The sequence below is a fragment of the Bufo bufo genome, chromosome 11 (genome assembly GCF_905171765.1).
Source record: "Bufo bufo chromosome 11, aBufBuf1.1, whole genome shotgun sequence".
Taxonomy (NCBI): domain Eukaryota; kingdom Metazoa; phylum Chordata; class Amphibia; order Anura; family Bufonidae; genus Bufo; species Bufo bufo.
Genome location: NC_053399.1, coordinates 27,441,662 through 27,457,364, shown reverse-complemented (window position 1 = coordinate 27,457,364; position 15,703 = coordinate 27,441,662). Strand labels below are relative to the sequence as shown.

The 15,703-nt window shown below is 47.6% G+C and overlaps 1 protein-coding gene across 1 annotated transcript in view; it reads left to right on the top strand.

Moving 5' to 3' along the window:
- SYNE2 (spectrin repeat containing nuclear envelope protein 2) overlaps nt 1-15,703 on the top strand; it is a 304,488-nt gene that overhangs the window by 254,684 nt on the left and 34,101 nt on the right. The window contains exons 92-97 of the mRNA XM_040412752.1: nt 580-668; nt 1,732-1,966; nt 3,264-3,458; nt 4,684-4,809; nt 9,562-9,717; nt 14,755-14,913. Of these exons, the coding sequence (XP_040268686.1) occupies nt 580-668; nt 1,732-1,966; nt 3,264-3,458; nt 4,684-4,809; nt 9,562-9,717; nt 14,755-14,913 (960 nt within the window). The remainder of the gene's footprint in view (nt 1-579; nt 669-1,731; nt 1,967-3,263; nt 3,459-4,683; nt 4,810-9,561; nt 9,718-14,754; nt 14,914-15,703) is intronic.

Here is a 15,703-nt window from a genome sequence, read left to right as displayed (position 1 = left end):
GTAGCTGGTATCACTGCAGCACTTTAAAAAAAAACACTTGCATTCCCCATGTAATAACCATTCTGGATCATCTATTCTTATGACTCTATGATGTGCCATTCCTTTATTATTCCTTTTAGAAGTTATGAATGAAATACTAGAAGTTTGCAATAAAGGTCCAGCTGGAAGTTACCAGTTGGGTGGGTGTCCCTGCACAGTCTGACACTATCCAATCAGTGCTGCCAGTGCCAGACTGTGCGGGGACAAACCCCCAACTGGTAACACCCATCTGGACCTTCATTGCTGACTGTTAGTTCATTCATAACATTTAGCAGGAATAATAAAGGAATGACACAACATATAATCATAAGTATAGATGCTCGAGAATGAGCCTTTGGGGAATGTGAGCAGGTACTAAGACAGACATGTCAGCAGAGGTGACAGATCCTGTTTTAAAGCAGATTTTCCCTTGTCTGTACATAGGGACTAATGCGATATAAGTTTAGTATTTAGCACGGTCTGCTGTCTCAGGTAGAATACATATATTGCATATATATGATCATGGATACTTGTCATATAAAAGAATGCCTTCTTTTTCAGAGGCTTCAGGCTGAGATCACCATAAATGAGCACATCTTACCTTCCTTTGTGAACAAAGCATTGAGCGTCTTGGAGGATGAGCAAAACAGGTACCTGGTATATCCCCATAAGAGGACGTGGTCCAGATAGTAGAATAGCGGTTACCATGGGCGTAGCTATAGGGGGTGCAGAGGTAGCAGTCGCTACCGGGCCCAGGAGCCTGAGGGGGCCCAAAGACCCTTGTGCCACATAAGAAGACACACAATGCACTGAGAGAAGGGGGGCCCAAGTTCAACTCTTGCACCAGGGCCCATGAGCCGTTAGCTACGCCCCTGGCGGTTACATTTATTTTTGGTGGGAAAACGGTGGGAAATAAAGTGACATAATACAACATTGGGCCCATGTCTCCCGAATAACTCAGCATTGAGCGCCCCCTTTATGTCGCTAAAAAAAATCCACTAGTAATTGTGAGCTATGAACTCTATTAGCTCGGACCCTTACATGTAAACTCATAAGCAATATCAAGCTTTGGCCTTTCGGGGGCCTTTCAGCTAGACCCTCCACGTCTTTGGACCTGTGGAGGGAAGCCTGCCCACCTGCTCCCCGCCACACGGTTTCAGCCCCTTCAGTCCCCTTCTTCCACGGTCTGGTCCCGCTTGACAACATTAACTTTGATGTGGGTCATGTGTGCCGCTGCAGCCAGTTAGTGGCTTCAGCAGTGACGTGTCCCCCATGCGTCAAGTCGCTGGTTCAAGTGACTCATGAGGGATACATCACCGCTGCAGGCAGTCATTGTCTGCAGCAGCACACATAACCCCCCTCAAACCGTTGTTGACAAGTTGGACTAGAGCATGGCAGCAGCGGGGCACTAAAGGAGCCGGAACCCCTGTAGTGGTAGTACGTATGTATGATCTCTATGTGTGGGGGGCCCTGAAGGTGGAGAATCCCTTTAAGGTGACAGTGGCCCCCTATGCCACTGCATAAATTACACCTATACTAGGTCCTCACCTATAATACATTGTCCCCTTGCGTTAGTCGGTGGCCCCCTCTCAAGACATATTAGTACCTTATATTCTTTTTTTCGTATCTACATATATTGCCCAGTGCCCCATATAATAATAGCTAAAGAGCAGGAGAGAGCCGCAAAGTAATAAGATGTTTGCTGTTCCTCAGGAACGAGCTTATTCTAAAGCTTACCTCCTTAAAAGAGAAGTGGCAGAGCGTGATCAGGTTGGTGCAGCAGAAGAAGAAGGAGATAAGTGCCCTTCTGAAGCAATGGTGGCAGTTCAGAGTCTCCAAGCAAAGCCTGGAGCAGCACTTACGTGACACACAAGAAGCCGTATCTACTGTCCGCCGTCAGACAGCTCACAGTTTAATCAACACCAAGAAACTCATGTTTGACTTTAAGGTAGGTACTCATAGCAGTGTTAAAGCAGGTCCTCATCTGGTGCTGGCTATCACCACCACAACCCAAATCGCCCCGGACAGGAGGACTTGGTGCTCGAATACCCTTTTATCCTCTATATCTCCTTTCCACCGCACTGGTTCTCGAGATGATTAAAAGGAGTTATATCAGGTAAATAATATAAAAAATGAAAATCATACCTAATCTAGTACATGACAACCTCAACAAAAGCTAGAACCAGCCCAGGACCTCACATGGATCCAGAGATCTCCCCATTTATTGCTCCAATTGTTCTGCTAGATTTATTTCAAGCTGGCCGCTTAGGGTATATGACCTTTCTCAGGGGAATGTCCTTTCTGCTGCAGCTGGTGGCAGTTGAAGGATGAAACTGAGCACGTGCGGCCATCTCAGTGAGCAGGACAGAGAAATTAGGAAAAGAACAAACAGCAGGTGGCGCTGTACAGATAGATTTCATTGAATAACTCAGTGGCTATAATACATTTTTAATCACATGCAATTACAAAAGTATTCAGATCCAGGTGCTGGTTTGAATATTGTAAAATATTATTAGTGGGACAACCCCTTTAAAACAAGGGAGGCAGCCAACGTCTACCTCCTCTTTAAAGGCGCCCCATAGAGCCTGCAAGGGCTGCCTGCATGGTTCCTATGGCCTTGGTAGAGGGGCAGAGCATGTCTGGACATTGTGTGCCGATGGGCCTATCAAGTCTGAGTACATGACAAAAATTATCAACATCGAGCAATTAAATTGTCATTCATCATTGACAGAATGTATGAAATATCTATAAATTGGACTGGTCTCTGAAGCATGCATGGTCCTGCTCAATACATATTAACACAGGCCTTAAAGGAATTGTCTGGTTTAGAAAACCCAAATGCCCTAGTGCGGAATTACAGAGAGATCCACTGTATAGGCCTCTTATCTAATAGTCAGGATAGAGAGCAGCTACAAAAATGACACCTTCGGCTTTGGAGGACCCAGAAGGTCCAGACATCACACATGCAGCCTATTGATTTCAGTGACCACCGTGTAATACCTTTTCCTCCTGTGGGGCTGGGGGATTGAATACTTTCTGCCAGGTACTATACAGAGCCGATGATCCCTGTGTTTCCCCATCAGAAGAACATCCTACGATCAACTCAACAAATGCACAATCCCTTGGTGGCTCCAGTAGACCTTGTGAACGATGATGACATTGATATCACCAGGCCAGGAGCGTGTCTATAGATACTGCTGACCAAAGCTCAGTATTTATTCCGTTTTCTGCTCTTTCCTGAACAGGACAAGGAGAGACATCTCAGGAGGTTACAGCCAAGCTACCGTACCACGCTCAGCAACTGTAAGGACATCTTGTCAGTCGCAGAGCCAGAAGCTAAGGAGGTCCTTCAACAAGATGTCAACCAGCTTCAGGAGCTTTGGCAGAGCACCGCAGAGCAGCTAAAGGCCATTCTTACACATTTCGGTGGAATTTCTCAGGTTTGTGCTTCGATCCAGATGTTGAAGGAGTTTGCCACTCACTACACTACAGTACTTCATGATGGCATGAGCCTAGAGGCTTACCTAAGGCTACTTTCACACTAGCGTTCGGAGCGGATCCGTCTGATGTTTCATCAGACAGATCCGCTCCGATAATGCAGACGTTTGCATCCGTTCAGAACGGATCCGTCTGCATTAAATCTTAGAAAATTTTCTAAGTCAGAAAGTAGCCTGAGCGGATCCATTCAGACTTTACATTGAAAGTCAATGGGGAACGGATCCGCTTGAAGATTGAGCCATATTGTGTCATCTTCAAGCGGATCCGTCCCCATTGACTTCCATTATAAGTCTGGACGGATCCGCTCGCCTCCGCACGGCCAGGCGGACACCCGAACGCTGCAAGCAGCGTTCAGGTGTCCGCTCACTGAGCGGAGCGGAGGCTGAGCGCTGGCAGGCGGATGCATTCTCAGTGGATCCGCCTCCACTGAGAATGCATTGGGGCCAGACGGATGCGTTCGGGGCTGCTCGTGAGCCCCTTCAAACGGAGCGCACGAGCGGACACCCGAACGCTAGTGTGAAAGTAGCCTTAGCGTGCCAGGGTAGCGGTGTACACGATCGCGGGTGTTCAAATGATTTCCAAGACGGCACTTTTCTTCTTGTACTGAACTTGCGTGGAAAGCGGTCAGCATAGGCGCAGATACAGGACATCAAGGAGGTTCGTTACACCTGGAGGCTCTGCTCCCTCTGCATGGCCTGGTGGTGATCCCGTTTACACTACCTGGCTCTGTCAATCAAAATGGAGAGGTCACAGCAGTTGCAGAGAGAGCAGAGCCTCTAGGTGTAACGGCAACGCCCTCATTGCTCCTAGAGGCTCATTTCCATATATTAAACCATCATTTTTCTCAGCAATGTGGGCACATAGGAACATGGGACCAACGTCATGGGAAAATCATGACTTCTTTCCTGCAAAAAGCGCACCGCCCCTCTCCATGGGTTGTGTCTGGGGGTAATGAAGTGCAGGCTGAATGGAAGTATGCAATACCACAAACCTGTGGACAGATGTGGCACTGTAGCAACCACATTTACAAAAGAAAATCCTTTTGGAAGTACATCTGTAATAGAATTATTTTTTTTGCGTAGAATTGATACTCCTCTCCATTTCCACCGAATCACGAACAGATCTCAGTATCAACCACACTTGCTGTTTATTCATTGTTTTCTGCAGAAGAGACGCAATTTTGAATGTAAGATGGAGGAGAAAAGAAAAAATCTTCAGGACCTGAAAGGGAAAGTGGATAAACCCCTTCCGACGCTTCACGAGGAGCTACAGACGGCTAAGGGGCCGCTAAAGGTACTCTCCGGTCATGATGTCATTCTTTGACGTTTGGTATACAATTGAAAGCAGTTTCTCGGGGATGTTCACACTGGGGCTGATTTGCTGCAGAAATATCTGGTGCGGTTCCATTCATGTGACTTGCAGAAGCATCCCATTCAGATGAGCTGATTGTTAGCCACAGAAATGTCTGCAAATCTGATGTATGTGAACAGACACTAGACACCGGGGGCCACCTCTACCGCTGCACCCCTGTCACTACCAGAGTTTTGAGACGTTCTCACAGCTCTGTTTCTCCACCCCTGTGATGATGTCACTACTAGAGCTTGGAGGAGTCCTCCCAGCTGTTCCTCCTGCGTTTGATTTCCCTGCCTTTAAATTACCCCTCCTCCTTTCTAGGCTGTGGATTATAGTTCTCATTTGAGTTGTAGCTCTTGCTTGAGTATCTTCACTTGTTAGCTATCATTTCACTGGACCTGTGTTCTGCTGCAGCAAGCACTCCGGATATTGCCAGCTGTCTTTGGATCCGTCTTCTCTGCGGCTGCAGCTCCTTCAGCTAAGTGTGCAGACATTGTTGTGTACCTGTTTATTTTCTGACTGGATCTGAGGCGGCCACGGTTCCCTCCATATACTGAGCAGGGCACCGGTGGCCGTGCCCCTTCCACTATTGTAGGGGTTACAGTGGTCATCAGTCTTAGGTACGTGGGCATGCCCCGTTCCACCATTTGGATCCGGGCATGTGCTTTAGCAGCATAGGGAGAGCTTTGAGGGTCTGACAGGGGTCACCCTTTATCCTCCCTAGTTTGGGTCCGGTCAGTAGCTCTATTAACTGTGTATGCTCTTGTTGCTCACATACAGCCGTGACAACCACCTATAGCTGTGCCCCTGAGGACAACTGCCTTCTACACCATACTGGATTATTTTTTGCTTTTTCCTGAGTTCAAGGGGTTCTGCAGTTTGTTTAAACTGATGATCTATCCTCTGGATAGATCATCAGCATCTGATCGGCGGGGGTCCGACCCCCAGGACCCCCGCCGATCCGCTGTTTGAGAAGGCAGCGATGCTCCAGCAGCACCGCGGCCTTCTCACTGTTTACCGCAGGCCCAGTGACGTCACGACTAGTATCAATGGCCTGGGCGGGGCTAAGCTCCGTTCACTTGAATGGAGCTTAGCCGCGCCCAGGCCAGTGATACTAGTCGTGACGTCAACGGGCCTGCGGTAAACAGTGAGAAGGCCGCGGCGCTGCTAGAGCACCGCTGCCTTCTCAAACAGCTGATCGGCGGGGGTCCCGGGCGCCTGCGCCGATGACGTCTTCTCTTTCGGCGACGTCATCGGCGCAGGCGCACTGAGGGAGTGTTGAGGAGGCAGGCCTCCTTATCTCAGAGCGCCTGCGCCGAATCAACACCCTGTCAATCAACAGAAGGAGGGGGCGGTTTTCTGCGGCTGCTACCAGCAAGTAGACGCCCTACTTGCTGGTAGAAAGGTAATTAGCATATCATAAAAGTATCTTTTTTGCTAAATCTACTGAACGAAAATTATTAATAACATAATGTATGGCAATATGGCAGGATAGGGATTATAAGTACACAAAAAAAAAACGAGTTTAGTGGGGTGACAGAAGCCCTTTAAACAAACTGCATATCCCCTTTAATACAGTTGATTTATGGTCTTGTGTCATTGGATAGAGGAATAGTGTGAGTCCAACCGATAGGACCCCTGCCAATTGCAAAAACAGGGGTCCATGTTCAACTGTATGGGACTGCTGGAGATAGCTGATTACAAGCACTTGGCTATCTCTAGCAGTCCCAAAGATTTGAATGGCGAGGCAGTGTGCATGTGTGCATGCTGCTCCGTTCAAATGGTGTAACACGGGCCCCCTTTCTCATGATCGGTGGGGGCCCCAGTGGTCAGACCCCCAGAAATCAGATGCTTATCCCCTACACTTTGGATAGGGGATACGTTGTAATGGGACAACTAGCAGATTAGTGTTTTGTTGTTCTGGGGTCACGGTTGTGGCAACCTGCTCTTTACATTGTGACCCTATTTAGTAACAGTCTGGACCTTGCTGCTGCACAGTGACCTTTGGTCCCACTACAGTCACCATGTAGGCCAGCCTAAAGTTGCGACTACACGGCGACATGTGTCGCGCAACACAATGATTGCAACGTCTCATCTAATGATTGTCAGTGGGGTTGCGACATGCTGCCAACAGTGGTCAAACATGACTCATTGTAGACCTCGCCGATAGATATACCACAGATGACTTGTCCTGAGGATAGGCCACCAATAGGAAAGGAAACGGGCTGATTTTTTGGCAGCGGCAATGTTGCCAGGATAGCGGCTGGTCTTCCTCTGCTTTCAGCCGTGTGACCATTGACGTACAGCCTAAGGCCTCATGCACACGACCGTTGTTGTGGTCCGCATCCGAGCCGCAGTTTTTGCGGCTCTGATGCGGACCCATTCACTTCAATGGGGCCGCAAAAGATGCAGACAGCACTCCATGTGCTGTCCGCATCCGTTGCTCCGTTCCGTGGCCCCGCGAAAAAAATATAACCTGTCCTATTCTTGTCCGTTTTGCGGACAAGAATAGGCATGTCTACAATGGGCCGCCCGTTCCGTGCCGCAAATCACGGAAGGCACACGGGTGGCTTCTGTTTGTTGCAGATCCGCCGTTTGCGGACTGCAAAAAACGGAACGGTTGTGTGCATGAGGCCTAAGGCTACGTTCACATATGCGTTTTCCTTTCCCCTATTGATATCCGGCAGAGGATCTCAATACCGGAGGAAAACGCTTCCGTTTTGTCCCCATTCATTGTCACATGTGTGACTTTGTTGAATAACTTCGGTAGTTGATTTTTAAAGTAGAAAACCACTTTAAAGCTTGAAAACGAACTCGGCCTCAGTCCCGACTGGTACCTCGGACCCCAAGCTGAGTTCGCTTTCAAGTTTTCAAGTGGTTTTCTACTTTAAAAATCAACTACCAAAGTTATATAACAAAGTCACGCGCGACTTCACGAATAACTGACTTCAGCTCATCAGAGCCCATACATTCTAGTACCGTACAGAGACGGATCTCCGTACAGTATTATTCTGAAGTTTTGATTGAAGCGTCCAAAGCTCACTTCGCTCAACACTATTTATTACCCGTCGCCTCTCCTGACACGTCTGTTGTAGTAACTTATTGCATTCGTCATGTAATAACAATTCTGCAGCATCTATTCCTATGACTCTATGATGTTCTATTCTTTTATTATTCCTGCTAGAAGTTATGAATGAATTGCCAGCAGTCTGCAAGGTCCAGATGGGTGTTACCAGTTGGGAACGTGTCCCTGCACAGTCTAATACTGGCAGCACTTATTGGATCGTGTCAGACTGTGCAGGGACATTCACCCAGTTGGTAACACCCTTCTGGACTTCCACTGCAGACTGCTAGTAATTGTTTCAGAACCTCTAGCAGGAATAATAGAGGAATGGCACATCATAGAGCCATAAGAATAGAGGCTCCGGAATTGTTATTACACGGGGAATGCAAGTAGCTACTAAACCAGATATTTCAGGAGAGGTGATGGGTACGGCCACACGGAGCACAGCGGTGTATGGTCAATTACCGCACGGTCATACGCATCACAGCAGTCTCATATTAACTCATTGGAACCGCATCATTTGTTCGGTCTTCTTTGCCAAAGGCCGTGCGGTTTTGCAGTCGCATCCCCAGGATTCAGACGAACTGCATCATTTCACATGTTAGAAAAATAAATCACGGCAGAGGCCTAACATCCCTGAAGACTTACGGCTCGTGCACACGACTGTATTTTGCGGTCCGCAAAAAAAAACGGATCCGCAAAAGATACGGATGACGTCTGTGTGCATTCCGTATTTTGCGGAACGGAACAGCTGGACCTTCATAGAACAGTACTATCCTTGTCCGTAATGCAGACAATAATAGGACATGTTCTATTTTTTTTTTTGTGGAACGCAAATACGGAAACGGAATGCACATGGAGGAAGGGCTCGTTCACGCCACCGTGCTGTTTTTTGCGGTCCGCAAATTGCGGATCCGCAAAAAAACGGATGCCGCACGTGTGCCTTCCGCAATTTGCGGAACGGAACAGGAGGCCCATTATAGAAATGCCTATTCTTGTCCGCAAAACGGACAAGAATAGGACAGGACTCATCTTTTTTGCGGGGGGCACGGAACGGAGCAACGGATGCGGACAGCACACAGAGTGCTTTCCGCATCTTTTGCTGACCCATTGAAATGAATGGTTCCGTATGCGGAACGCAGAAAACGGCCCGTATACGGAACGCAAAATACGTTCGTGTGAACGAGCCCTAACTTTTTTTTTTTTTTTTGCCGACCCATTGAAGTGAATGGTTCCGCATACGGTCCTCATAAAAAAAAATAACGGAACGGACACAGAAAGAAAATCAGTTTGTGTGCATGAGCCCTTAGCGGCTCTGCAGCATGTCATCAGGAAGTATTATGCGCGGCCCTTCCTTCCCAGCCCGCTCCTTATATAGCTCCCAGGTCCTTTCCTGCTTAACACCTTCAGTGCCGGAGGAGGGCGGCTGGGCAGCCTGTTGCAGTTGGCCTTGGATGAAAGTGCAAGCAACAGGGGAGGCTTTAGCATTGTCCCACAGTTATTGTGCTTGTCAAACACCCTGCCCCCTTCCTATCCTCCCATCCCCCCACTGACCAATCACAAGATTAAACAGGTTTGCAAAAAGCCAGAGCTGAGCTGTGTGGTTTGTCCCTTGTGTTTCAATGCAGGAGCTGGAGGAAGCCCTGGATGAGTGGGGAGATAGTTTAAAAGATCTGGACGACATGAAGTCGGAGTTATCCCAGTATATCATCGCGGAGGACGGCGCCGTCCTCAACAATCAAGTGGAGGCTTTACATCGGCAATGGGAAGAGCTCTGCCTAAGGGTAAGTCGTTGCGTTTGGCTAGGAGTTTCCAGAACACGGACACAAGGTATCGCCGTGTATCCGTGTGCGCGCAGGAGGCCAGACTTGTGCGCGCTTTTACTTGCTAACTTGTTGCCATTTGTTTCTGTACGGATGTAGCAGAGCTGAGTGTAGCTGTTCAAGGCTGCAACTCTCTGCAGTCCTATGTAAAACCACAAGTAACCTTAACGACGGCGCTGTGATTGGACTAAACGCCGTGTCGCACTGTTACATTGCGCCTGATGTAAGGTGGTGGTCGACGCAGTTTGACAGTTGGCCGTAATGGACACCTGCTGGATTTCCGCATGACCGTGCTCACCATCATTGTGACGTTTGCGCTACAACTACTATTTATGCAAACATTTTTTTTAACCATCCCAGCCTTAGGGTTCCTTCACAAGTGTGAGTTTTCCGTCCGGATGCGATGCGTGCAGCGAACACATAACATCCGGACTGAATCCTGACCCGTTCATTTCAATGGGTCTGAGTACATGATCATTTTTCACGCATTATCTCTGCGTTCAGGAGAAATCGCAGCATCTTCTATAGTGTGCAGGGTTTTGTTTTTGTTTTTGTTTTTTATGCAGCTCTTGCTCCATAGAAGTGAATGGGGCTTGTGTGAAAAACGGAAGGCATCCGGATGCAATGCGTTTTTCACTGATGGTTCTTACGATGTGTAGTTTGTTTGTTTGTTTGTTCTTCAGTTTTTATGGAACGCTGAACACAATCGTAGAAAAAAACGGATTCAACCATCAGTTTTCCACTGAGCACAATCCATATCACTCATGTGAAAAAGGCCTTAAACTGCTGCCACACACGGAAGAGAAATCCGCCAGGAAATATGCACGTGTTGATTTTTGCAGCTTTTTACTTAATTCCTCTGGAGCGGGCATGCTCAAGCTGCGGCCCTCCAGCTGTTGTAAAACTACAACTCCCACAATGCCCTGCTGTAGGCAGTTCGGGCATGCTGGGAGTTGTAGTTTTGCAACAGCTGCCTGCTCTGGAGTGAGACTGTTGCATAAGGCCTCTTGCACACGAACGTGGGCCGCAATGCACGAACACCCACCGTTGGGCAGTCGCAGCGGATCGCGGACTCATTCACTTTAATGGGATCGCGATCCGGCCGTTTCCGCAAAAAGATAGGACATTTTCTATCTTTTTGCGGAACGGAAGTACGGGACGAAACCCGGCGGAAGCACTCCGTAGTGCTTCCGTAGGGTTCTGTTCCGTGCTTCCGTTCCGCACCATTCCGCATTTCCGGATTTGCAGACCCATTGAAGTGAATCGGTCCGCATCCATGATGTGGAATGCACACGGAACCGTGCCCGTGTATTGCAATAACACCTGGACCCCTGCGATGCTATTGAACTGAACTTAGATCACTGTAGAACCCACTAAAGGGCAGATCTATTACAGCTGTGGGGAGTCGGCCTTTGGCGCCTTCACACTCGGCAGATTTTGTGGCAGAAAATTCTGAGCCTCAAAATCAGTTTCATAATTTTTATTTTTTTTTCCAGCAAGCGCATGGATTTCTGCAAACTCCATTAAGGCTCAGTTCACACCTGAGCGTTCTGAAAGGAGCGCTCTGTATGCGCGATTGTACGGGCGTTTACAAGCGCGCATACAGAGACAAGTGTACACACAGTGTCGCGCGTTCCCGAAAGTCTATGTACGGGAACGCGCGACAAGCGCCCAAAAAAACGCTCCTGTACTTGTGTGAGCGTCGGGCGTTTTACAGCGCGATCGTACGCGCTGTAAAACGCCCAGGTGAGAACCATTCCCATAGGGAAGCATTGGTTACTCCTTCTTGAGCGTTTTACAGCGCGTAGGAACGCGCTGTAAAACGCTCAGGTGTGAACTGAGCCTAAGGTGAATGGAACTGATTTTCATTTGCGGAATTTTCTGCCACGTCTGCTGCGCGTGAATTTATCCTTAGGCTTTCAGTTAGAAGGGTGCTGCGACACGTTGCGGCTGTGCTGCATTTTTATCGACACAAAAAAAAAATTGGTTTTTGCAACAACCTATCAGCATTCATGGTGTATTTCCTTCCAGTAAATAGAAAACACCGCAAAACCAAATGACATTGATTACAAAATAGTAACATTAATGTAATTGATGCATTTTTTTATTTTATTTTGGCCCGTTTTTTGTTTTTTTTCTTTCTTTGCCACCCAAAAATACAGCACAGCAAGGACGTGTGTGTGGCAGCACCCGATGGTAATAACGCTTCTAGTTCTTGATATATGTATGGTGATTGTGCTGCTCGCGGGTCTAGTCCTGTAACATGTTCCACAGTACATTGGCCTCGTGTCATGTGGCGGTTTTCTTTTAAAGATGGCACAGAGATGATAGTTTTTGTTTTTTCAACTTACATTATATATGGATTTTAATGCAGATTTTACATTTTCCTTTGCAAAGAATTACTTATGTGTTAAAAACCTGCGACGAATTCTCAACCTAATAGGAATGCTGTCGATAACCGTGGCATGCCTTAAAATTGGTCCCGGTTTTTTATTTTAGTTTTTGGCTCCAGCACATGTTCACTTGCACTATACTTTGTTGCAGGTTTTTGCATGCAGAATCTTGCCTCCTCTGAATATGGCCTGATGAGTTGTGCAGGATATGATGGAGGGCTTTGTGGTGACTTCTGGCTTCGTGGTGACGTTTATTAGGCCCCGTTCAGTTATGTTTGCATTCCAGCCGGAATTGCCGGATACGACCCATTGACTGTAACGTGATCCGGACACTTTTCCCTCCTAATTTCGGCTAGACCAATACCACTGCATGCATGTATTCTGCATCGACCTGTTGGATCAGGCTTCCAGAATCACAACGCTAGGTTGCTGATGATGATGGTAGATGCAGTCGCACAGAAAACCAGCAGGGTTGGGGGCTAATGGGTCGCTGCCGTGGCCTCTGGTGGGTCACAACTAGATGACATGGGCATAGCATGTACAACTCCAATCACCTGGAGGCACTGGTTTCATGTGTGACACTGGGAGACATCACTGGGAGACGCTGAGACACTTTTTGGACGTTTAGAAGACAATTTGTGAGGCTCTATCCTTAGTGTGCACGCTGCAGTCCTCTACGGTATGTGCAAATGTAGGCAAGCCGGTTAAATGGATTACCGGATGCTGCAACCTCCCGTCAGTCTGTGTATTAGGGCTCATGCACAAACACCACCGTATGTTCGGTCCGTATTTGTTTGTGGATTGGATGCTGACAAAAGATGCGAACAGCGAACCAAGTACCGTCTGCATGTCTGTTCTGTGGCCGCGAAAAAAAAAAAAAAGATAGAACATGTCCTATTCTTGTCCGTTTTGCGAATAAGGATAGGACATTTCTATTGAAGGGAAAAAGAAAATGGCAGCATGCACTCGGCTGGGATCCATGTTTTGCGGATCTGCGATTTGCGGACTGTGAAACATACAGTCGTGTGCATCAGGCCTTTTACAGCGGGTATCTGGCGCAGGCCATTGTGGTAGGCTGCTGCAGAATTAAAACCCTTGTGAGACCAAGGACATCGCTTGTCAAAAAATGTCCCACAGTCTGAAAATTTGTCACCTGTGATGATACTGATGGCAGACGTGGCAGCCGCATTTAATTTGTACTCGCACTTGTCTCAAAACGCAATGTTAGGTGTGTGCATACATGTCGCCATTGGTCAGTGGGGCTTATCATGGTATATTGTTGTTGGCTTTACCAGATTTATTAGAGAAATGTCTGTGACTGAAAAATCCCTGTGATAGCTCCCCCTTAAAGTGGTTGTCCCATTAGGATATCTTGTCCCCTATCTATGGGACTATCGGAGGTAGGCAAATGCTTGTACTCTCCAGCATAGCTCTGAATGGAGTGCCAGCGTGAAGGTATGACCGTCGCTCCATTCAAACTTGCGAGGATGGGCCCCCATTGTCATGATATCAGCCTAGAGGGGAGACCCCCTCTACCAGTATGGTCTGCTATGGTTTCCTTTAAAAGGGGACTCTTGAACACAGCTTTACAAGCTGCTCCCATGACTCTCCCATGTGCATGTATCTTTACTGCCATAGGGAAATAAGAAATGCCACAGGCAAATTAGGCCTTTGGTGCAATGAGGGCGTCGCCATTGCCATTGTTGCTCCCAAACTCCACTCATTTGTGGTCGGCTCCTCCCTCTCTGTTTTGGCACTGCCTTCCCCTGTCAATCAAAGCCCAGACCAGGCCACAGATCAGGCCCAGACCAGGCCACAGATCCCACCAGAGATTGATTGGTCAGTTTGTCTGAATTGTAGTTTGACACCTTCATAGACCAACCATGATTATTCAGAAAAAGCGCATTTGAATTGAGTGTGAGGCTAAGGGCCCTTCTACATGGGGCAGGTTTGAGATGGTTACTGTTAATGAGCACTCGTATGACCGCTCGTTCTCAAAGACTGTCCCATGTAAAGGGGCCATTGGTCACCTGACGAATGAGTATGTTGCTGAACGTAAAATCAGATCTACTGAGGCTGAGCGATCAGGCAGTGATCCCGATCAATACCCTGTGCATCTGCCCATGTACATGTCGGCGGATAGGCGGTTTGGCCAAATGTTCTTCTACATGTATGGCCTTAGGATATGGGCCAAGGCTACATGGAAACTTGTGCTACGCCAATCCTGACATGAGGTTATCATTCTGCACAAGTGCATGTGCAATTTATTTTATTGTCAATGGAAACATCTTGCAGATTTAGACCCCGGTGATGATGTCCACCTTGGATCCACCATAAGTTCCAATTAGCTGCAACCTTTGGTAGCTCAAGTTCATTAACCTTCAATAAATGCCTGGTATGGGTTGTTGTATAGCCCAGGCCAATAGAGGTCCATCCTTCCAATGACATGCTAAATGTCAGACAGGCTAAACGGATTGATTAACCTATTATCTCATGTCCAGGTAACGAGTGTCCTCCTGCTCAGGCAGATTTTATGGTCCGTTTGACCTTCATGTGTTTCTAAGATGTAATTTCGCTAAGGATGCCGACTTCTTCTCTGATATAGGTGTCTATGAGGAAGCAGGAGATCGAGGACCGTCTCAATGCCTGGAATGTATTCAGCGAAAAGAACAAGGAGCTGTGCGAATGGCTGACGCAGATGGAGAGCAAAGTGTTGCAGACGGGTGACGTGAACATCGAGGAGATGATCGAGAAGCTGCAGAAGGTAGGATGGACATGATCTGTTGCATTTTATTATCTGATCACCTGGTATCTCCGTCTATGATGTGTATCAAGGTGGTGAGCCCAGATACATGGCACCAAGGGAGGTTAATGTGTCCTTAAAGTGTCTTCCTACATATCTCTCGACCCTTAGAGACAAGTCCATTGCTGGATTTGTTATTGCAAAGGGAACCCCAAATTTACCAATATTGGGGAAAAAATGAACCGCAAGACCTTGTTCATGTTTCCTTGTCTGACATCCGTGGAAGATCCGTCATCAGTGAAGGATCCATGTTTGGTACGTTATTTTTTTTGGCCCTACATGTATCGTCCGAATTCCACAGACACTGCTAGGCTGGAAATTAATTTCCAGAGTATCTCCTACCAATGGGCTGTGAAAATCACTGACGCAACATGGATGCCATCCGTCTTGTGTCGGTGCTTTTTCACGGACACATTGACTTCAGTGGACGTTTGGTCTGCATCGTGGACCAAAGTAGTGCATGCTCCCATGATTTTTTTTTCACTGACCCACTGTTAGTGGAAAACCTCTAATGTGTGAACCTACACGTTAAAATCAATGGGTACGTGTGCTGTCCATGGAGAACACTGAAGTGTGAACGAGGCCTTGGGGTGCAGAGCAGTGCTTTGCAAGTTCCTCCAGCAGGTCATGGTTTCAGGATATCCTTAGCATTGAATGGTTATGTCACGGTGCCCAGTGAGAGGTCCTTAAATGATTTAAGTTGGGGGACTTGACCACTGGAGTTGAGCAACATGGATCTACAGCAGCTGGG